At 41.2% G+C, this 24,074-nt stretch overlaps 1 protein-coding gene across 4 annotated transcripts in view; it reads right to left on the reverse strand.

Moving 5' to 3' along the window:
• Positions 1 to 24,074, reverse strand: part of FARP1 (FERM, ARH/RhoGEF and pleckstrin domain protein 1) — a 214,886-nt gene that overhangs the window by 57,033 nt on the left and 133,779 nt on the right. For all 4 annotated transcript variants that reach the window (XR_015704601.1, XM_087756585.1, XM_087756584.1 and 1 more), the window contains exons 3-7: positions 13,495 to 13,599; positions 8,853 to 8,895; positions 7,657 to 7,735; positions 5,104 to 5,201; positions 259 to 373 (exon numbers count right to left, since the gene is read on the reverse strand). Coding sequence is in view for 3 of the 4 variants with exons in the window: in XM_087756585.1 (XP_087612711.1) it covers positions 259 to 373; positions 5,104 to 5,201; positions 7,657 to 7,735; positions 8,853 to 8,895; positions 13,495 to 13,599 (440 nt within the window). In the remaining variant the exon portion in view is untranslated. The remainder of the gene's footprint in view (positions 1 to 258; positions 374 to 5,103; positions 5,202 to 7,656; positions 7,736 to 8,852; positions 8,896 to 13,494; positions 13,600 to 24,074) is intronic.

Genomic DNA, 24,074 nt, shown 5'->3' on the forward strand with positions numbered 1-24,074 from the left:
CATTTTGTATGAAATAGACTGTAAAATAATGGCATGCTTGAACGAATATCAAAATCAATTGCTCTTTAAACATCTTGCTATGATGATAGGAGAAAGGCAGGAGTAACCTTCAGGAAGTTCATTGAATGTTTTTTGAGAAGTAACCTTTGAGAAACTCAGAAGTCTAAATCTCTTTTGTACTTATGATCTAGTATATATTTACAGTCAGAACTACTCTAAAGGAAAAGAAGGCCAATAACAAGAACAAAAAAGTCTTACATGTGACTACGGTGAAATTCCATGATTTTGTCTTCTAGTGCTTCTTGCTGAGGTATATACTTGTTCTTCGCTAAGTGTTCACGATCTATGGTTTCATCAAAATCCCCAATCTCAGCTACAGAGAATTTTAAGAAAAGTCTATTAAAACATTGTATTAAATCTGAACTATTTGGGCAATCCAAAAGGTGCAGACAGCTGGGAAGAGGGCAGAGAAGCAAATGTAGTTTCTCGCAAGCTGTGTCATGGTTTTATGATTCAGCTTCCCACTACGTTATCTTCCACACATTCCTCCCTTCTCCTCAGTCTTAGCATCTGACAGGTGAGAAGAAGCGCAAGGATTCCTCCCGTCTACCGCAACCAAGCAAGTAGATGTTGAATGTCAACTGAACAAATGAAGCCATCACAGTGCTCCCTTGGCTTGTGTGCGGATAAGGGGGGGAGGTGACAGGGAGGACAGCACTAATTCAGTAGAACTCATCCGTCTCTCTCACACGCATGGTGGTGCTCAGGTGCCTTCCCCTGGAGCAGCCAAACACAAACTTCCTCCCCAGGCCCATGCCCCACACTGTAATCTTCGAGGGAAAATCTGAAGAGAGATGGTTTTGTTTGATTGCTTGAATGCAGGCATGTATTCCACCTCATGGGGTTATGAAACATTTGTCTTCCTCTAATTTTGCGGCAGTTTGAGACACATTCTGTCTCCCTCCTCCTCAAAGTTGCTCCCATCTGCTGCAGTTATTCAATACCGTGTGTGCAACGGTATGTCACACCCACCTTCCATTTTGCAGCCCATTCAGTGAGATTTCCTTTTTTTCGGGACGGGGAGAGGCAGGCAATCTATGTGTGGGTGCCGGATTACTATCTTGTTGCCTGCTATTCTTGGAATGCCGCTGAAAATCTTGCTATTAGCTTTTTCACTGAACAGCGTAGCAGCCTCTGCCTGCAAACCTGCCGGAATAATAGCAACAACGCTACAACAAAGGCTGCTACCCTAATAATGTCAGTGAAATTAAAATGCAGCGCCCTCAAATTAAATCCAGGTTGTGGTCAGACACGTTGTTGCACAGTTGACCTAGGATGTCACAGACCCAAGCTCAGATCCCTGCCTCATCCTCACCTCAGTTCTGCCCATGTAAATGATCCCCTAATCCAGTTCTGTCCAAAATAAGCTGTTTAGGAAAAAGAAAGGTTTCAGGTGATGTTCAAAACACTGAAGGGTGATTTCTGACAGAAGTTTGCCTGGGATCAGATGTACCTGCAAATGCAGAGGGGGAGCAATAACCTTGTGTAGGCAGGGGAGATGAGGACCAAAGCATCTATGAATGACAGAGCAGTAACCTTTCAACCCAAATTGCCTGCAGCCACACGTTGCCGTTTTATACTTTGGAGGTCAGAGGTGGAAAAGAGTTGGTAACTGAGACTGCCTGATTTCCACCCCCTCCCTCATCCCATCTGCTCTGAATCATTCCTTGAGACAGCAGAAATACTACAGAATCTTTGAGAATTCTCCTTTGTAAAATGTCCCTTTTGTCCCCATCTCAGAAACGGCTCCCTCACTCCAGTTTTACTCACCCCAGTGTCACAAATCTTTAGGGTCCGTTTTTAACCCTAAATCAAACGAAAGGCAAGTTTCTCTTCTTTAATGAAGCCATAAGCCCACCTAGGTTTTCAACACTTCCAATAACACAGGCCTTATTCTTTAAAATGCAGTTCATACCCTGTACGTCCTCGTACACAGATAGACTTAAACCACCTTCTGTAGGGCTTTCTTCAGAGCCAAGAGTACAGAAGACTCTTCTTTCACCTCTACATGATTTCTATAATGTTCTCTGCATTTGTCAGCTGCTAATCCATTATCGAAATTGTCCTCTTGGCTTTCAAGTTACTTCTGAATTTGTTCTCTCTGACCTCATACTCAACAGCTTTTCCTTCTCTCCTTAGACCTCCTTTTCCACCTTAAATGCTTTTCTAGTAGCATTCCCTCTAGAAAGAGAAGGAGTTATATTTTGCATAGTCAGCCTCACAAATAACTCTTCTTTAAAATCTTCTCGTGTCTTTTAGCCAAAGATTGATTTCCACTGATGCTCCTTTTTCTCTTATCTTGCAAGTGCATTACAGCACGCTGTATTCTATCTGCATTAGCACTTCTGATATGTCTAATGCTTTGTATTTCAGCTCTTTCCTTTTAATCAGTCCATCTTCTTACTTCACGCAATCACTTTACTACATCATTTGCAGTATTAAAGTGTCTTCTCACTTCTAACACTTTCTACAATGCTTTTAAGGTATTTTTAAATAGAATGTTTCAAATATAATTTCCATTTTGTAACATACACGCTAATTTAACAGAAACCTATTTGCTGTCATATTATGATTTCATACAAATAACAGTCTATAACATTGACATAAGCTTGTATACATAATAGAAGGGCCTCCTGGAATCAGATACGCCCCGTAGAAACTGCTCATAGGCACAGCACCGATAAGACATACAATACCTAACCTCCTGCATTCTCAATCTTTCCACTTCGATATCATTACTCTTATCAGCTGTCTAGTTTTATTTTTGTTGCAGACTAATACATAATATTTCTTTTGCTACTGAATAATAAGCTAGAAAGAAAATAAATACAAAAGACAGCCATGTGGGTAAGATACAGCTATAGACTCTTATCAGAGAAAATTTTCACAGAAAAACGTTCATGAGACACAAGATGGATAAATAAATGAGATGGCTGCAAACTTCTAGCAGAGGTTTCTAGCAAACACTGTTACACAAAAAAAGGGAGAGGGGAAAAATCATAAAAGGCAAAAAAAAAAAAAGGTCCAGCTTGCAGTCAGGAGATGGTGAGGGGAAAGCAGCACTGCAGGTGCGCCGTGAGGCACCGCATCCCTCTGCCCAAAATGGCAGTTCAGATTCTGGGAATACTGTCTCACTTCTGCATGATGAATCTCTCACCTCTCTCCTTCTGACATGACGGAAAAACTCTGTTTTTCAGTACAGAAGCATCTTATCTTATTCTCCCCATGAGGCGAGTACTAGTTGATTCCTAAAGTCCCAGTTCAGAATCACTCTGCACCTTTAGCTTACAAGTGAAGAGGATAAAGAATTAGAAAGACTTCAAATGCATCATGACCAATTCCAGCAACTGAGGAAAACTGTTTAATCCAATGGCATAATGCACCTCAGCAGCATAAGAGCAACAGTGATGATTCGCCATTTTTGCACACTTTGAAATGAATGCTTCTTGTTGGCCTGCATAGGTGTATAATGGAGGAATTTTGAAAAAAACGCTGAATTAAATTTGAGTTTGACTGTGCGGAGAAGGAAAAGGGACAGCTTGTAAAGGTGAAAGGACATCCTGTATTTTATCCTCTTATGCTGTTGCTTTAGGACAACAAGCCAGCAGTTGCACTCTGAGCAGTTCAGACTCCAGAGCTGTAGATGGTTCAGCGAAGAACTTAAATTGAGTAATCAATGAGAGACGAGTAAGACATGAAATAGGATCTAAGCAGAAATCATAAGAAAAATAATGCATATAAAATATAAGAGCTCAAGAGAGGATATTCATGAAGCAATACCTCAAATGAAGAGAGACACATGCATTAGGGTGTCCTCTCCCCAACGTCTTTCTTTGGTACACAGACGCTTAGTAGGAAAACTCACCCTCCTAGAATGCAGTGTAACAAATGGTACTCAATTTCCCCCAAACAATCACGACTTCTTTTCCTGAGACGAAAGGAAGTTAGAACTAGCTTAACTGAGGAAAGAACTACAGTTGGCGTGCTGGACACCGCAATGGGAAGAACTAAAAGACACAAAAAGCTCGCTAGCAGAGGATTTTTTTTTTTTTTAAGTCTGTGCTGCAAAAATACTCAGTTTTAAAATGGTGTGAGGAATACAGAATTTCACAGAGGCTGTTGTACAGCTTCTTATTGCTACTCAGTCACACTGGGCAATGATGACCATGGCAAATAGAAAACCATGCAATACCTGCCTTTCCAACAGCAATTGATGAGAAACTGCCCTAACAGACAGACTATGACAAAGGATCATGAGATTTATCTATTCATCACTAAAGAGCTTCTGAACATCTTTGTTAACTGTAATTTCCATGCAACAGCATTTCAGTGGAAATATGCAATACTGAATTGTACAATGACCATTCAAAACAACAGTCTATTATGACCATTATACATGCTACTAAGTGGTTTTTCCTAATGTTGTTCTCAAGATGAGTATCCATAAAGTCTTGAAATGGAAAACATACGCTGCCTTTCAAGTGATCCGGAAGCTAAAAGCAGCTTTGATGTGATGAACAAAGTTAATGTGTGATTCTACTGAACAGTCTTATTGTACATACTTTGCAGTTTAAAAAAAAAAAAAAAAAAGCTTAAAATCTGTTGTTTTTTTCTTCCCTATCAGTTTCCTCTTAGGACTGTGATTTAGTCTGGCATTCTAAGCATGTTTATTTACTACATTCTCTAGACAGCGTACAGATCTCCAGGAATTTGAATGCTCTGCTGACATGATACATAGCAGAATAGAACAAGAATTCAGGAGAACTCAACCTGTTTGCCACTGCCTGCAAAGTTTGCTTTTTAAACGATCCTAGGCAGACTATCAAATGCAGTGCTTTAAAAATGCAAATCCCGTGTCCAGAAGCTCTGCTTTATTTGAAAAAGTAAATTACCTGTACTTGAATGCCGTTATACAGAAATACAATAAATTGTCCATATGGCTTAAACCTGTCCCTACAGCAGCTACCAACAGGTAACCCAGCAAAGCATGTCCAGCCAATCACCCTGTTTAACCTCCCGGGAAGAATTAAAAAGGGAACTTACACTGTACTATGTGCGAGATTAAGAGGGCAGTGCTGGTATCATTACACGTTAGCCTTCCCTGTGCCAGGTCCTGCTTCACTTGCAATGCAAATAGGTACCTGCAAAACAAAAGTGAACAGAGTTACACAAAACAGGAGGGAAAGAGGGGAAAGTATTTCAACACCTACTCTGCTTTTGGCTACATGTTCCTTTCACTTTTTGGAATCTACAGAAGTGATCTGAATTTCCTAAGTTTAGAGGCTAAATAAAACATAACAGATACTGTATTACAGCCATAAAGAGTCTTACATGGTGGCTGCTTTGCAGAACCGAGATATCCCTCTTTTTCTCTCTCTCTCCCCCTCTCTTTGAACCAGAGCAATGAGATCTGGAAGCGATATGACAGTGGAAGCAAATCTGACAGCTACTAAGTGCTCAGCAATCGCACGGCAAACAGCACTAGATAATGGAGCTGCTTGTAACTATGAAGAAATGCCAGATAAACCAGTGATTTAGAGTTATCGGTTCTTGCAGAACACAAGGAGAAATCTAAACTTGCCCCTTGGCCCTCACCTGGAAATGAGGAGCAAGATCTCGATCAAATAACTCTAGCTAGCTCTGATACTTTTCTGGCCGCATTACTTGGCCCGTGCACCAGTCATTTTTAACATATTCGCTTCCGAACCATCTCACCCATGTAGGGCAACTCTACATAGGCAGTTTAAGTAAAGAAACATCACAGGTCCATGACATTATTTCAACATTTAAATTTCTTCTAGCTTCAACGGGAATTGAAATTGCTTAGTTCTACTCAGCATCAAATTCTTCCCTAGAAAAAAATGAGCCAGCAGTAAGCATTTCTCCTACAGTTGGTATGAAACTTGAACTGGTTAGGCACCTTAACAAGCCTTCCAAAGACTGCAGCTCCTCTGGAGAGCTCATACTAGGGTCTCAATAGTTTTTAATAAGATTAAATTTTTATACGCTCAGTGAAAAGCTCTCATTTGAACAGTTAGTTTCTGAATGAGGAGATGTAGGTAAATTAAATGAAAAGGGCAAGCTGATTTGAGGAGTATGGAAACATACACAGTACATGAAATAATACAGCATATCTAAATAATGTCCTTTTGAAAGCTGCAGACATCTGCCTAGCCATACAAAATTCAACCTAGCAGAAGAATATAGCACAAAAGTGTTGTATTCTCTGCTTCTTCAAGTGTTGAAGCTGTTCTCTGTGGATATGCTTTCACATCCTACATAGTGCTGTGTACATATATTCAAGTTTCCTAGCGTACACATTTCAAATCTAACCAAAAGTCATTAGGATTCAGAGACACGTCTCCACGTGCAGAAAGATCACCAAAATCAATTTACAGTTCACATACTAAGCAACTGATATGCAGAATATCCATTTGGAACAGAAATGTTTCATTAGTAACATCATGTTGTGAGTTTTCATTCATCCTTTTATTGTTTTTACCCAGTCTTTCAAATAAATATTCCTTCTTCTTACCCCACTTTTCTACTTTTCTCTGTCCAGGCCAACAAGAGATATCAATCATTCCTTTTTTTCCATTCCATTGCTTTATTATCAAAATAAGAGGGAGATAAACACAGAACAGGTGGATTTGTTCTTTATAAAGCAGGTCATAAGGACACGAGCTCTTTGTAAAAGAGGACTTCATCTTGTGGGAAAATTGAAAATAAAAACTAATAGTGAAAATACTGAATCAGAATGGAAAAATGTAATTAAAAATAGTAATATTGTAAATCAGAAAAAGAGTTGAAAAGTTTCAGTGAAGAAATACGGCAACAAAACAACGTTTCTGACCATAAAGGAAGGACCTGCTGATGAGGAAGAACCTTAATAGGTCCCTCATATGCATATTTACTCACAGAGAAATATGACTCTTTATGCCAATGCAGTGTGAAATTCAGAGCTTAAATGAAGTTTTTGAAATGCACTGAAAATAAACACACCTTTAAGGCACTCTTTCTGCATATGTGTGTATCTTTCTCTACCTTCCTCTTACTTTTTGTTTTATTCCCTCTCCTTCCCATTTCTCCACCTCCGAAGTCACAGTTCCACCTAAGCAAACCTTTGGCATTTGCGTTGGCTATAGGAATAGGATCCAATGCTGTTGCAACGTGGCAATTCATGCAAAACCAACTCTCACCCAAATGCGAGTGCAGAGTCGCACGTGTCCCTCAGCAGAGGGACGCCCCAGGGCACCAACACGTACCTTAGTCAAGTCCCTTTGAACACCACTGCCAAACAGGCTTGGAGAACTCTGTTGCCGAACTGCCTTCTTTTGGGGTAAACAAAGCTCTCCCAGGGCCCCAAATCCAAGGAGGCAAAGGACTCCTGCACTTTGCAGAACCTCTCAGCACAGACTGTTAACAGAATCTTAGGGCCTATTTTTCAGGTGCATTCAAGGTTGGGGCAAATAACATCAAGCTAATACTAAGAGGCAGCCATTGATTCTCACCCAATCATCTCAAATTCCATGTTCTCCCCTCTATGCACCAGAGATTTAATTAAAAAAAAAAAAAAATAGTCATGCAGCTACTAACCTTGTCAGTTCCTCCTGCAGCTGAGCATGGTCAGGTGGGAAGAATTTTACGACAAATTTTACAACAACATGCTTCGGTCCTAGGGGAAATGTCAAAGGAAGTTAGTGAACATCAGTAACACGCTGGCCAAATTTTATTACGCAGAATGATGTACGTGGGATGATTCATGGAACCTGCAGTGCATACATACATGCTAACCTCCCGTTCTTTGTTAGGATTTGGGTTATTTAGAGATTGCACAATAAAATTTACACACAATAAAAAAGAACAGTAACTTGGTGGAGGGATACTCTGCCAAAACAGAGTCTGTTTTGAGTAATTAAATCAGTTGATCCAATAAAATATATTACGTGTGTCTATTTTCCTTGCTTCAGACCAGGAGGGAGCTAAAATACACTCTATTTTTCAAGTCCACTAGCAAATCACTATTTCTGTTTTAACAGCAGCACATTTGTTCTGACTCCTACAAGTATGACCAGTGACAAAAGGAGAATTGCATCTCTCTCTCTCGTGAGAGGGAGAAGTGCCAGAGCATACACTCAGACTAATATGAACAGTGAGGCACCTAAGAAAACTTGATCTCAATGGCAAAGCTCAATAAATGAAGAACTTTGCTGATATTTGACAGAGGAACGAAATCACCAAAACCTTTCCTGTTCATTTCTACTCTTTCCAGAGCTGATGGCTATTTACAAACTCCTTTTGGCTCCCGCCGCCCACCATAACTAACCCTAACCCAACTGTTTCCTCCTCTTGGTCTCAGACAGCTCCACGTTCTGCAGCAATGTCCCAGAGAGCTGTAACACATTTGCTAGCTCCTTCCCAGCAATAACGTCTTCCTGTTCTTTTTCTCTTATCCTGATTACTGTTACCTTTTGGCAATGTGTGTTTCTTTTAATCCTTCTTTTACTGCATGCTTTTTTCCTGTACAAAACTGTTTCCTCCATTGCCACCACTGTCTCTTCTAGTGACTGACTAAACCTCTGTCTCCTACTGGGTCAGCCCCTTCGTATGTTCTTGTGACATAATTTCACAGCACGCACAGTTCATCTTTTAAGGACAGAACAGAAATAAAAAATAATCCAAACAAAATTCAGTGAAGAAAGTTGAGAAGGTAAAGATCCCAACTGACAGAGCCCTCATTTATTCAAGTACTCTCAGATTGACCAAATAAATGACAGCAAGGAAGTACTTACTTCTAATCTGTTTCACAACAGGCTTCAAAAGATCAAGCCACACCTGCAAACAAGAGAAGGTGGTGTTATCATCTCTGAACAAACTACTGCTCGCAAAGGAGCATTTTTCATGGCACTACTTAGATTTTCATTTACTTATTTATTTTTTCCAGTGTGGTCATCATGCTCTCCCTAATTATATGTAGTAGATTTTCTGCCCAAGACTCTGGAAGATGCTCAGGAAACAGCACTGTTAATGGGCTGTCCCTGTGGCACAGCTTTCGAAGCAGCACAGATTCAGAGAGCTGGGAAATAGCGAGAGCATCTCCCCCTAACTTGTCTCAGACACCAACAATCATGGCACGTTCGGTCAGGAACCATTCATTTTGTGGAAAGAACAACTGAAAAAGATAGTCCTATACTATCATTGCGGTCCTCACCCGAATTAATCTTGAGAAAGGCAAGTGAAAGGGGCTGGTGCTTGCCTTTGAGCTGGGAATGCTGGGCAAACGGAGAAACGAGAAGGCGGCAACCTCCTGTTTTTGGGGACCCCATAGGAGTCCCACCGTGAGCCCTGGGCATAAATATGGAGCCCCCCTGCTCAGCCCCACGGAGATAAAGGAGTCTCAGCACCACCACCCGGGGCAGGAACGTCCTCGCAGGTCAAGGGCCTGAGGCAGACATGGCGCACAGCGCGGGCGGGAGGAAGCCTACTGCACAGCTGTGTAACATTTTCTCTTTTCTATAAACCTGGGAAGCTCAGCCCTAGGATTTCTTAATTGGGGGCAGCATAACTGCTGCATATAGTTGACTTTCAGCTGGTTTTTAGCAGACCATTTTTCAGGACGGCGTGTGGGTCTTTCCTTCAGCTTTCGAAAGAGAAGCAGTGGGCGGAAATACAGTTCTCGGAGCCTAAACCCCCGTTCTCCAGTCTCAGTCAGAAGGGCCTGGGCAAATATTAGGGGAAGCTGAGAGACCATCACAGAGAAGGTAAAAGCCAAACGACTTGCAGGGCCTGGAGAAGTGCAACAGTTCACGGTCCTCAGCTGGTAACTAACTATGCCCAAGACTTGTATTTTGTTATCTTGCTAAATTGCATGCAGCCTCCCTTGGAGACATCTGGAATTTGTGGAGGAACATCCTACAACCGTCACAAAGGTTAAAGCCATTAAAAAAACAAATTAACCCAGCCTTCCTCTAGAAAAAGAATATGTATTGAAATGAATACAGCTTTGACCTTTAATAACTTCAGATTATGCAGAGACTGAAACATACTCAAAATACCCATTTTAGAAAATCACCTGAGAAGCCAGACGGGAACAGGCCTGTATTGCTGCTATAACTGCTCCGACGCTGTTTGCTATTTTCATCATTACCAATATGAGCGCTTCCAGCTAGCAAAGACCTCACATTCCTGCCCTTTCACACACACTAATGTTTCTCAATGGATTTTTTTTAATGTTTCTCAGCCTATGAAAGTCTTTTTTTTTCTTTTTCTTTTTTTTATTTTTCTTTTTTTTCTTTTTCTTTTCTTTTTTTTTCTTTTTCCGGAAGGGCTAAAGAAACTTGGTTATCCAAGAACAGGAACATAGTGTTGATCACACGTTAAACTGGTTGTGACACTTTTCGGCATTTCAGTAACTTAACGCTGTCCTGTTTCAGAAAGTTGGCATGTACATCATCTGCAACGAAGGTCAGGGACTTTGCCAAGTTTAGTGGGGAAAAAAAAAAATCTTGAATATGAAACAGCGAATTTACAAGAATATGGGAGTAATGTATTTTACTTGACACCAAAAAAAAAAAAATCTCTCTCCCTCCAGAGAGAGTTTATGATACAGCATGGTAAGTGCGTCATTCCTTTCTCCACTTTCCCAACCATCCTACAAGCAAGTTACAACATCCTTGACCAGACTGCTGGATACTAGAAATGCATGTATTGAACATGTGTAGGGAGAAAAAGGTGGGGCAAAATGAAGACCTCACCACTATCACCAAACCCATGCAATCTAAACTTACACATCACACAACTCCCACACTGTATCTAAACACAGCCAATCTGAGACTGGTTTATAAACTGGAAATGAAAAATAATGTGAGGATTCAATTAAGATTCATGTTTTCAATTTTCTCCGGAATGACAAAGGCTAGATTATTTATTTTTTTAAACAAAGTCTGGCATTCTGCCGGACCGGATTTCAGCAGCTGCAGAATTGGGGCAGACATCAAGTGTGATGAAACTCTGTGAAACCCCAGGCTTGGCAACAGCGCCTTGATTCTCCTTGTCCCAGCAGGAAGCACAGCCCTCAGACCCTCCATGTTCATCCCCCATGCAGATCTTGTCTGCCTCAAGCACGGCACGTTTGAATGTATACAGCTGCCAGGCATCTTAACATACAACCGTCAATATGTCAGATATAAGGTCTGGAGCCTTGCACGTTGAAACAAACACAGCTGAACTGTGAATGTATGACTTCATGTACATATGATCACATCCAAACAATTAATGCTCTAAATACGTATTTTTCCTTTTACATTGCACTCTACATTGGAAAAGCAACTCATTCTCTTCAGATGCCATGAATGTAAAATATGCGTGTGTGTTTTATTTCTCAGACACACCATTAACTGCAATTTTTTTTTATTTGCACAATGCTTGAGTTCTACATTATGGCCATTACGAAGCTCAGAAAGTTTTAAATCCCACAGGAACATTCACCTCAATTGCATCATATAAATTTAAGTGTAAACATTACTCTCAGAGTGCTGCTCCACATTGAAACAACGATTCATAACCAAATCTCCTGCTGCAGAGTTTCTGTGAATTGCTTTTAGGTGGTTGAAGGCGTTACTTCCACTGAATCTCACCATTCTTGGGGCACAGCTGACTAGATGTGGGCAAGACTTGGGGATCTCCCCCTTTTTCAGAAGCAAAGATTGGAACCATCAGCAGGAACACAGACCGGTGCTCTCAGATACTTGGTTAATATTTCCTTTTGCAAGAGTCGGGGCCAGGTGAGTTACCATGCTCGATGTAGAGGCATTTTCCTTCAGGTCAAACTGGCAATAGCCTTAGAGGGTTTTCTCTACCTCCCTCGTCATCAGAGCCCTGGCTCCCTCACTGTGATCGTCTGGACATATTTCCAGCCAGTCAATTCCTGCCACTGCAAGGGCCTCAGGCACTGGCAGCCCCTCAATCTCTCCTGTGTTCTGCCTCAAGCAAATAAACCATTTTGTTTTCACAAGACTGAAAACTGTTAGTTTACTTCAGGTCTCTGAGCAGAACACAGAGGGTCATCTATTTGAAACTTAATGACCTGTGCAGTAGAGAAGGTCAATCAAATGACCTCTATTTTCTAGAAAACTAAAACGCAACTGTACATACACAAGACGTTAGGATTTGTTTCAGCTTTACATAGATACGTACATCAGGAATGTCAGTATGTCACTATTAACATGGCTACATGGACCCTCTGTTGTAATAGTACTGTACAGTTGCACTGTTTTGAAGAGTTAGTTAAGCTCTCAGTTACCTAAAGCATTAGCCAAGGATATCTGGCAGAATATGAAACGTTCTAGTAAACCGCGTTTCATGTAAATCCAGGAGCAAACTGTGAAGCGGATCACTTTTAAAGATCGATGTACATTTTTAAAAATTTCCTCTTTAATTATAGCTAGCCTAAAATATCATGACCACCAATGTTCAGTTTTGGTGTCTATGTAAGACTTCACTAAGGCATGGCAACAGATTACTGCAGCAGCAGATAAATCCTCTTTTGTCAAGAAATACTGCTCCTCACAGACATTTTATATAGATGAACAGAAAACAGATTTTTTTTCTAATTGCTCAAAGTCACCTCCTTTAGGTCAGCCAGGCTATTGGTGCAGAATTCACTGAACAGGCAAGAAATCCAGTATACACCAGAATGTACTGGTCAAACAATCCAGATAACTACCACACATGCCAGTAGGTCACACAGCAAGTCTGAAGTAAAACAAACTTCAGAAAGAAAGTCATTAGAGGCTGAGAAGTCATTAGCCTTTGACTTTCTCTGCTACATGATACTGTTTCCACCCCTAAAGTATTAGTGCAATGCCTGAACGTTGCCAGCAGCTGTTCTCAGAGTCCAAAGTGACAGAACCAGGACACCTGCCTGTGCTACACAGCTCCCCAGACAGGACTTTCATCAATTTATTAGGTTTTTTGTTCTTGATTTCTTTTTTATTAAACTCATATATTATCTGTCCATTTTCTTGCCCCACAATGTTTTTCAGGCAACTATGTCACAATCATTGAATCTTCTCTGTCTGCAGAGAGAGATTTTACTATTCCTGCACTCCAAATTAAGCAGGCCTGTAAAATCAGAGTTGAGACTCTGCAACAGCCCAGCCTTTGGCTTCTCTGCTGCAACTGATAAAGATAAAATGCTTTTCCAACTTGTGTCTCAGTTGGCTGCTACTTTCAAAACAGATGAAATCTGACAGGAGTCATCAGGTTTTAAAAACATTTCTTCAACTCTGGCAGGCAAGAACATTTTTTAAAGAGAGTCCTTTTTTTTCTTTTGGAGATTGAGGATTAAACGTACCTTATAAGTAAGGAGCAGGAGCAGAGAATAACAGTGTGTATGTAGATGAAAATCAGCTGAAAATTAATCCTTTTACATACCATCATCTTTTTATGATCTGGAAACTCAAGGCCAAAATAATCGCCTTCAACAAGGTTCAGGTGGTTGCAAACAGCATCATGCAGAACTTTCCCCGGAGCTCTTTGCTGTAAAAAAAAAAAAAAAAAAAAGCCTAGAGTTACAAAGATGCTTTTAATTAGTGGCAGAAAAATTACTATGCTAAGAAGTCATCCAGCAAACAACACTGTCAAAACAGTTTACGAAATCAGTGGATATTCCAACCATACCCAAAGGGCAGTTGACAATAATTACACTAGTTTTAAAGCTACGAAAAATATCCAGCCATCCCTGGATGGCAGCTCAGAAACTATCTTTAGTGCATTTTTATTTTTGAGGGAAAAATACCATGAAATAAAAGAGGTCGAAGAAGGGACTTGTTTTCTTATGTCTGCCATGTAAATATGCAACGCAGTAAGGTGTCAGTCTCTAGGCTATATTGCTACTGTGAATTTTGGAAGACGGCTATTTCATCCCATGGCCCTTCAAGCCATGTCAAGTGGTGCTATGTACACCTGCGTACAACACACCGAAACCAAAATGTCCACCGGCAGACCTGTCATACAAAACACAAGGGTCTGAGGGTTTGCTGGACGCTGCTTGATATGCAACAGGCTCAAGTCCTGGGTTCTGACTTCTGGCTTATCCCGAGCCTCCTGCTGTGAGGCCCTGAGGATGGTCAAGGCCTGCCTGTGCTACCCTAACAGAGCTGTCAGTACTGCGCAGGAGTCACGAGCAAGCGTTTCCTTCCACACGCTGAAAGTCTTCCCTCTATAAAGACCAGATGTTCTAGCCCAATATTAGCTCCCAGAGCCACCGCTTTGCTGATTGTAAGGATTCTTCTCATCAGCACGTCCATTAAATCCACACCTGCAGCAAATACTGTAAATTACAGCTCACCAGAGAGTCTTCAGCAAAAAACACTGTTTCTGTATAAAAACGCCAATCACTGAAATCAAATATTTTTGTTCCTTGGACAAATGCACCTATTTTAACTCAAGAGGCCCTGAAACACAGAAATCCACTCACTTCAGAACAAATAATAACCCATTAAACTGCACAAACTCCACCGTTACAGAAGACCCATCACACCCCAGACAAGTGCCCTTGCACTCAACCTGCAGATTGGCCCTTTCCCTTTCTGCCCAGTAAATAATTACTAGAGCAAAATAACCCAGCAGTAACCAAGCGAAGAAAAGAAAACCATTAGCGGCGGGCAGTCCGGCCAACCTAGCTCAAACCTGAGCCTAAGCCCAGGTCCTGGCATCTCCGGGCAGTGCCCGTACCAACAGGCTACTTGTGAGAGGGCAGCTGCTCAACCCCACCTCCCCCAGATATATGCCACTACGCAGTCTGGTCTCTGTTTCACTGGGATACCAAAAACCAAAGCCCCAGGTTTTTTTCCACCTAGGGCAATACCTGGTTTCCAGCCACAACCTTAAATACAAGGCACCTTTCTAAAGGCAATTTACCTAACACTGTCTACTATGAATTGTGAAAAGTAAACACCCAGTAGCGAGGCTTACACAAGAGAAATTCAAAGGATGACGTTTTTCTAGGGAAGGCACAGGATATATGTGCCGCTACGGCGGCGCCGTCACCCCCCTGATGCAGGACGCAACGACCGAACCCTTCAGCGCTGGCTGAACGTTTTGAAAGTCGGAAGGGAAAAGCCAAGCTCACCTCCCCAGGAACTTGCTCAGCAGGTTTTTACCCAACATACTCCCAGTGCCTCTAACAGACCTATGCCACCAGGAAGCAATGTTCACTTAGGTTATTTTATTAACTGTTGGTCAGTGTCAGCTGTAGCAAACATCAGCCTCATCTGTCAGAAAACAGATCAAGAATGACTGCAGGTAGGAGTACTAATTTTTTTTAAGCATTCGTCATAACTCAACCTTGCAGTAACTACAGTAATTGATACCAAAATGCCAAACAAGAGGATACAGAGAGGGCAAGGAAAAAAAAAAGACATCTACTTTTCTAAACAGAGCACTTTTGATCTGATGTAATGCCATCCAAAATAAATCTCAAGTGCAAATATATTTGAATCCACTCACTTCACGTTCTCCAGCTTCATTAAACCAAAAGCATCCCCGATGACCACCGCCCAGCCCGCGCCAGCCATCGCGCCTCGTGTGTCTTCCCGCATTTTCCACCCCATCTGTCGCTGTACGTAGGCACATCCCAACATACACTGTCTCTTAATGGAAGAGCTTCCCAGTAAGTGCATATTGTTAGAGGCAACAGAATAATATTAAAAAGACATTAGATTAAGTGTAATAGTGATATTAGTTTACTGCTCCGAAAATACACCTACAAATGATTTAGAAACTTCAGGCAAATGCTCCTGCTCCCAGACTAGTCTCAGGGCTCCTCGGTTTGGTTGGGGCCACTAGAAAATGGAAGGATGTGTTTAACAGCCACCCTTGCACAGCAAGAGGCAGAAGATACTGCTTTCATCCACGTGTACAACCACTAAAATGGAAACGTGGCTGTGCATATGTATGTACACGTCTTACTGAAGTACCTGATGGATCCTGTCTGACAAAGACCAAACTTCATCGTTCCTCCCAGGAAAAAAAAGTGTGCGCGAAGATTTTTGATCAACAGGAAGAAAGGCAGAGATCCCACCTGCATTACTACACCGTGCAAGGTTAGCTGAGGAGAGCAAGCCTGTCTGATCTCAGACCATGAGTAAAAGCATCTGATTAAAACCTGCTGAGTGTTTTCATAAAGGTTTTTTCTTACAGGCATTTAGACAATGGAACGGCAGTCTTGTAGCATTTATGTCACTTGGCATTTTCTCTGGAGTGTGCCTTGGTAACATGAAATGTTTCTTACTCAAGTATTTGTAAATAAGATTATTATTCTAAACTCATCTTAGCTTTGATCAGTCTACCTCAAAATAAAATCTGACAGTTTATTCAAGGGAAACCCTGTGCATATAAAATCTAATGAGATTTAGAGCCTGATGGCACTCCAGTCTTGCAGGAGCAGCAGGAGAAGTACAACATCCACAAAAGCAGGAACTCTCTGGTCTCACAGAGATGTTGATTCACTGCAGTTCCATGACATCTCTACTAAAAAATTTAAACACAATAAATTAAAATCTCAGTCCGCTGTGTATGGAAGCAAACCAGCAGTCATTCAGGTCACAGCAAACACGAGCTGACAGTGGAAGCATTCAGGAATGAGTGCGCCACACCAATGACATCATCTGTAGCCAACAGTCGCGTCTGACTTGCATGTGGTTACCAGGCCTATGGGACAACACAAGATTTCCCCAGAACTTGGAAGACATTTTCCAACCATCGAGTGTGGCCCTGCTGCCACGCCTCAGACAGCGAGCACAAGGCAAGCTTCATCAGCTCCTGCCCCACAGCCCGGCGGCTGCACCCATGTCCCACGAGCTTGGACGCTTTCCCTGCTCCAGGCTAGCATGGGTCTGATCCATGGGGATCCATGAGCCCCCCAAAATAGCTACGCATGCATGTAAGGTTTCAGGGTGGGGAAAGGCTGCACTACAGCCTACGCTATAGGAGAGCCTTTCCCTGCCACAGTGAGAAAGCACAGGCCCATTACATGACCATCATGAAAGCCTCATACGCTGGGATGAGGGAAGGTCATCAATGCGGCCAAACATGGAGGACATGGGAGAGGAGAGCCTGGAGACCTATCTCCTGCTCCCCCTGAGCATCATCGAATGAGAGCTTGCACCAGGGAGGGAAAAAACTGACCTGAAGGTGAAGATCAAAGGAGGAGGACGAGGCATCCAAGTGGGACATTGACATGAAAGCTGCCACAATGAAGGTTGGTGGCAAGACTATACCTCCAGACCATTTGCTACCACAGATGCCACACTGTAAGGCAGCGAGGGGAAGGAAACGGGAGGGTGCGGTGTACTGGTGGAATACAACTCGAGGAAGATCACATGCAACACCCAGGAGCTGGGAAGCAGCTGCAGTGGGTGGCAGTCCCCTGCTCCTGTTTTTGTTGACAGCCAGATTCTTGTATAATCAATAGAGAAATATTGTAGCTCCAGAGGGCAATTTTTCCTACCCCCAAACAGCCATCTGAGCATACTGGCAATAAACTTTTCCTTAGCAATAAGTTGTACTCTTTTACTCTTGAGGACAAGAAGCCTGGGCACCTGTGTTACAGCGTTTATTTTAGAAAAGGTGAATCCCAGTCATACTGACAGCAGGGAATTACCATTATTCTCCTGAGGTGGTATTTAGTTACACCAGAATAACATTATAAAGTTATCGCAGTGAAAAGAAGCTCACTGATTTCCAGCTACACATCCTTATTGCTTAATGCATTTTGAACTGGCCTTTCATTTAGCTCTGCGAAATCACATTTTAAAAGTCACTTTACATTTTCAGGGAACGTCAGGCCACTAAGTTCTAAATTATGAATAATGTGCATCACCACATTTAGCTGCAAGCTATGAAGGTACCCAGTCAAAGTAGCCTGCTTTACGCATTGTGCGTTCAGCATTTGCTGTCTGCTCATTTTATCAGTCCTACTCAATTCACCCTCCCGCCACTCCCACCAAAGTCCAAAACAGTACGTTGCTTGTGATCTTCCAGTGGTGAATATTTTAATAGGTTCAATAATTCTTTCATGTTCTAGTGATCGCCAATCATTTAAAAAAAAATCTCCCTCTACATACTCGTTTAGACCATTCTTTGGCACAGACTGCAATACAGATTTTTAAAAAAAAGAAAGCGCACAGCAATATCTGGAAGAAATCCAGGGCTTTAGAAGAAGTGGCTTTGGACACATTCCCCCACTCCCAGTTAATTTAGCAATTATTTCACTAACCACCTACCAAAAAAAAAAAAAAAAAAAAAGGTGCCTGTTTAGGATCAAATAGTGATTTTACCATTTTTTATCTGTCTAGCCAACTAATCTCAGATTCCAGATTGACTAGATCTTCAACTGAAAGGTTTTCGTTCATTTGTTTGTTTTTACATCACTGAGGAGTAATACCAGGCTAAAAAAACCAAATAAAATAAGCACTTTCTTTCGAACATCTGAAAAATATGTCCCATCAGTGTTTTGGTCAAAGTAAGAGACAGCTTCATGTGGCAATACGGACTATTCTGTTTTCCTTCTCTTCTTCCTCAAAGCTGCTGCAAATGGATCAGGAAAAAGTCTGTTTGTTTGTTTGTTTTTAATTACACTTGCTTGTGCATTAGTAAGAGCTGATAAGGAGAGAAAATAACTCTTTTACATTAATCTAAAAGGAAAAAGTACATTCATCATTCACACCTGCCACAATATAAAGGCAGACATTTCTTCCCCTAATGACTTGTTCCGGTCACATTTTGAGCGCTCAAAAATGAAATGTGACAATTTGGTCAAGCTAAATATTTTACAAATACTTAAATATTATATTGAACAACATTTAAATACTAAGTTTAAAATTGTATTTGTTCTTTTGCGGGAAATCACCCTGAAACCCCCTTGTACTTCAGATCAGTCTGATTCCCCAAATTATTTTTATACCCCAGTTTAACAACTGCATTGAAATGATAGTGAAAACTTCACCCAGTATTTTTCAGGACAATTTCTGAAGTCATATACAGTCATAATCAATACTAAAAATAACAAACCCACATTCTTAACAGCATGAATTTTCTCAGTTATTCAAAGCTGTTAAAAATTATATATGTATCTACAGCTCCAAAAGGGGGAAAGAAAAAAAAAAACTAAACCAACCCCAACAAGTGTTCACGATAAGCAAATAGTATAAAAATAACCTCAAAGATGAGATTGAGCAACAGGGTTCTTAAACAAATAACCCTGCCAGAAATTTATACTTCAAAGGAGGCTTGAAAACTACTCACAGGAGAACAATGCTGTCAGCATCCAAAGACAAACTTCGTATTTTAAACAGTTCTCCTTTCTGGCGTAAAATGAAATGCATAATTCATATTTAGTAAAAGCCTGTTCCTCGAACGGTAGGATTAAAAGTGATAAGCACCGGTCTGAGTGTGGTTGCTCTGGACCTAACACTGCCGAGACACTTGGAGATCCTCTGCCCTTTTTCTCCTCTCCTCCCTTTCAAAGTGTAGGTATTAATCCTGTAGGAAGGATTAGATGACTATAAAAATAGCTTTAGACTGTAAAGATAGCTCTTACACCTGGGTTTTTACTTTGCTGTCCAGCTTATGCTGGGTAGTTAGGAAGCGCTGGAAGAAGCGTGATTTGTCACCCCTACATACCAGGTCAAAGCAAAGAGGAGAAGTAACAGCTTTAAACAGAGCAGCCACACGCTCCCACATAGAATCGTAGAATCGTTAAGGTTGGAAAGGACCTCTGAGATCATCGAGTCCAACCTGTTATCCTAACTGCCTGGTCCACCTCTAAACCATGTCCCTAAGGTCATGTCCCCACCACTACCTTGTCCCCATCATGTCCCCACCACTACCTCTAAGTATGCAGATCCCCACTTTGTAACTACAGCCACCAGGTATCCACCCCATTTGGAAGGAGGGTATAGAAGAAGCAAATTTTCATAACCTAAAGGCACTTCATTCCTTTTAAGATATTTTCCATTTGAATGTAGTCGAAGGCTCCACTCCTGGCACACATCCCACATGCTTTTGCACAGACTGTGCACATACCATCAAAGGCAGGATCGAGGCCAAATGCAGTAACAGAATAAGTCTCTTATACTGCCTTAAAAACAGGCAATTGATCATCTGCTGTGTGTGTACAATAAGACTATTTAATGTTCCTTTCTTTCAAGATTTTAGTGGACTGCTTTCCCACTTTACACTCACCACATAAGCTCTATTCCCTTTAATGCCAGTGCTTGCCTTCCATACTCTCTGATGTACAGTTTTACCCTTCAGTCGATTTTGCTGGTGCTGGCGTCTTTTTTAAACAGTGTGATTGTAACATATGGTGCTTTGTACTTCAGGTGTGGTTTACTCCAAAAACCTGCCCTTAAAAAAAAAAATGCAGCAGCAAAGTTACACTTTCCCCCCCCGCCATCTATCAGCTATGACAAAGAAGACAACTTCAAAAATGGCTGGTTTAGGTATGTACTTGCTAACCAAAAACCAACACAGCAAACAATTATCAAGGCAAAAATACAAAGAGAAGGATTTTAATAACTATCTCATTTGCTTGCATTTCTAGCACCTTCTCCAAAAGAAATTTGCAATTTTCTACATTTGAACATACACAGATTTGTTATTGTAACCATGCTCATGGATTTTCGATCACGACAAACTGGCTTATGTCAAAATATTTTCTAAAATAGGCAAAAGCAGAAGGATTGCTCTGACTAGACTTTAAACTCTCTTCCAATGCCCAAACCCAACTTTACTAGGAATAGCCAACAATAAAATTCAGGTGAAAATTAATACTTATCAGGAAAAGAAATAACCAAATAACCCTCTTCAATAGTTAAATAGTGTGGAAGGAAGAAGAAAAAGATGATCTAGCAAAGCTAATGTAAGGTTTTATGATGAGGCTAATTTCAGTAGTGCTTGGTTAAACTTTTTCTTACAGCACAGTCAGACTAATACAAAATTCAGCTACAGTAAATCCTTATGTAACAGTAGATCTCCATAATTGCAGTAGGGTAAAGCTACTGGAATTGGAGGCTCTGCTTGGTCTCTTTTCACTTGGCTCATAAAATCATATCTTTATAACTTAATATGCAAATACCACCCGCATTGTAGTATATATGCCATTCCAATGTGCAAGTGAGGAAATAAAAACGGAGAAGAGATGGGCTGGGCACCTTCAGAACCGAGCCCTTCATATCACAGACCAACCTGTCATCTTCAGGTATAACGATCCAATCATTTGATTTCTTCACAGTTCTTACAAATGGAAACTGATATTAATACTGATTTTATTTCCCACCGTTAACTTACTCTACTTTCTACTTGACAAGGACTTTGTTACTGACATCTGACTCTCAGCTGGAAAATACAACTGGCTTTGTCTTAACTTTTCTGTACTGATCTTAAAAGAACTCCATTTGACATGTAAGTACCTAAAAATCACTTTATCAGCATAAAATGGATGCTCTGATCCCCTCTGCTAATGAATTCAGCTGAAAAATTTCATTGTTGTCTGCCTAACAAGCTCTAAGAAATTGTCCTGATGGGGACAATGCATGTCCTCCCGTGAAACGCGAATGCTGATCTCAGTAACTCCCAAAAAACCCTAACCCCAAAACCCATCAAACTGCAACAACAGGTCTTTGCACAAGCTAATTAGTCCTCCTGAAAAAAAACCAAACCTTGTTTCTTGTAGGACAACCATTACTGCAAACGTCGTTCAGATAGGAGTAAAACATTCATGGGAAATCAGTAGTGGCAGAGTGAGTCTTTAAGTAACTGTTTAAGGCTGCAAAATTTCACACACCAGCCATTCAGTTCTTGGAGACTTCCAGCGGGAGACTCTTGCCAGAGCCACTGTTACTAAAAACAAAATTACTTTCCTTGAACATCATTTCAAATGCACAGTGTGGACAAGAAAAATGAGGCTTTAAAAGAACAATGAAAAAACTTACTACTAATATGTCATCTTACTCCCTAAATTAGCTCTTGCAAGTGCTGAGTCATCTCTGCCTAATTTTACTAGCAAAACAAAAAAGTGGTTTGTGGCTGTTCTTTATCCCGTTAGCAAGGCAAACATCCACTGCTGGAAGAGACTATTTTCCTTTCTGAAGAGTATCATCAGCATGACATATCATCAGCTTCAGAGCCTTGATACTAATGCTGATGACTTGCAAGCCAGCCTGTCATGAATTTCAAATCTTGGAGTGAGTTGCAGGGCAGATGCATAAAACAGTGCTTTCCTCATGACCTGAAACAAACTACTTTACAAATCAGCATGTAAGAAAAATGGAAGGCAACAATACCTTTGTGCTACATGGCTTTTCTAAAACCAGGTGCACGCTAAAAAAGCTTCCCTGAAAAGCTATGTCTCGCCGAGAGGTGCGAGAAGGGAAGGAGTCACCCCAAGGCCGACACAACTATGACACCAAAGCCCTTAGTGGAGAGCCAGGGATAGCAGAAGTCACCCCTCTGACAAAGATTACCTCTGAATTATCTATGTTTAATTGACAGCCAGGGGGTGTAACTGGGCAATGTCCCCATCTGGCATAAGCTGCACCTCTGCCCGGAGAGATGTGCCTGATGGCTATGGGCACAGCATCCCGCAGCGCAGGGGCGCCCACGGCACAAGCCCAGGGCGCGCACGGCCGACACTGGCTTTGGAAAACACACGAGACTCATTTTCAGAAACTGGATGGGAGTTTGATGCGAAGCTGATAGAACCTCATTTCTCTGAATGTTTTCTTTATGGAGAGCTGTTTTACTGAAGCTCAACTCTGAAAGCAAGTATATACCTGTCAAATAGATGTTGATATTACTTTCCCTCCCTGCGAGCAAAAAACTGAATGAGTTTAACCCCCGGCCTCGGCACTATTTAGCAGCACACTGTGCTCCTTGTTTCTTGGGAAGACCTGCAACTGAGGCTCAGAACACTCATTAAAAATACCTCAGATTGAATTTCATAGGCCACAACTTTTGAAAAGAAATATAATGGCACCATTCAGTGCTTTCAGTGTAATTCGGCAGCATAGCAGCCAGTGCGTCATTTGGGATGGAAACCCCAATCTCTTTGACATCCCCCACCCCTTACCTCCCACTTCTCCACTCCTCTCTGTTCCAAGGCAAAAAATCGTCTAACCACCTTCTTGGGTTTTCTTTTTTTAACATTAAGTAGTGCTTGAGAAGAAAATAAAATCATTCTACTACTCAGATCACTTTCTTCTCTGGTCTGTTTTCTTTGCCTGCTCGTTTTTCTTCATTTTGTTTAGCCATAAGCAAACACTTTACTAGAATGAAGGAGGAGGCATTCTAAAGTCATCAGATATGAAAACAGAACCCTTATAGGCAGACTGAAAACATGAGAATATGGAGTGCTATGACTATATGGGAGTTATTAACTACAAAATCAGATTGAGATGTAAAGTGGTTATTTACTGTTTTTATTTGGATACATTTTAGTTTAGCCATGATTCTAGTAAAACCCTTTGAAGAAAAGAAATAATTTAAATGCAAGAACTCTGAGACCTAAATAAAAAAAAAAAAAAGGAAAAAAAAAAGATGTTCAGGCAAAATATTAAATCCTAAATCCCTAAATCTAAAGCAAAATCAAATGTAACAGGCAAAAGCTTCTGATAATCCCTGTTCAGCCCTGCATTAGTCTCAACGTGACTATTAATCTGAGCAAGAGCTGACACCATCCAGGACTGTACGTATTTTACTTTTTACTTTACTAGGGGAAGAAAAGCACATTTTAACAATAGGATACAGAACTCTGCATGAGCGGATTGCTAACTTGAAAGTACACCCTTAGATGAAGGCTTCAGCCTGTGGCTGCTGCTAATCTGTGATGTATTCACATTACACCCTAATTCTTGCCTTCAGCCAGGCCACTGCTCCAGCTGGATCTAGTGCTCCTACAGCCACAACACGAGGCAGGGTAAGGAAGGTAACCTTGCATGAAATTTAAACAA

Source organism: Nipponia nippon, unplaced genomic scaffold (genome assembly GCF_047370975.1).
Source record: "Nipponia nippon isolate SJK-2023a ecotype South Korea unplaced genomic scaffold, ASM4737097v1 scaffold_2, whole genome shotgun sequence".
Taxonomy (NCBI): domain Eukaryota; kingdom Metazoa; phylum Chordata; class Aves; order Pelecaniformes; family Threskiornithidae; genus Nipponia; species Nipponia nippon.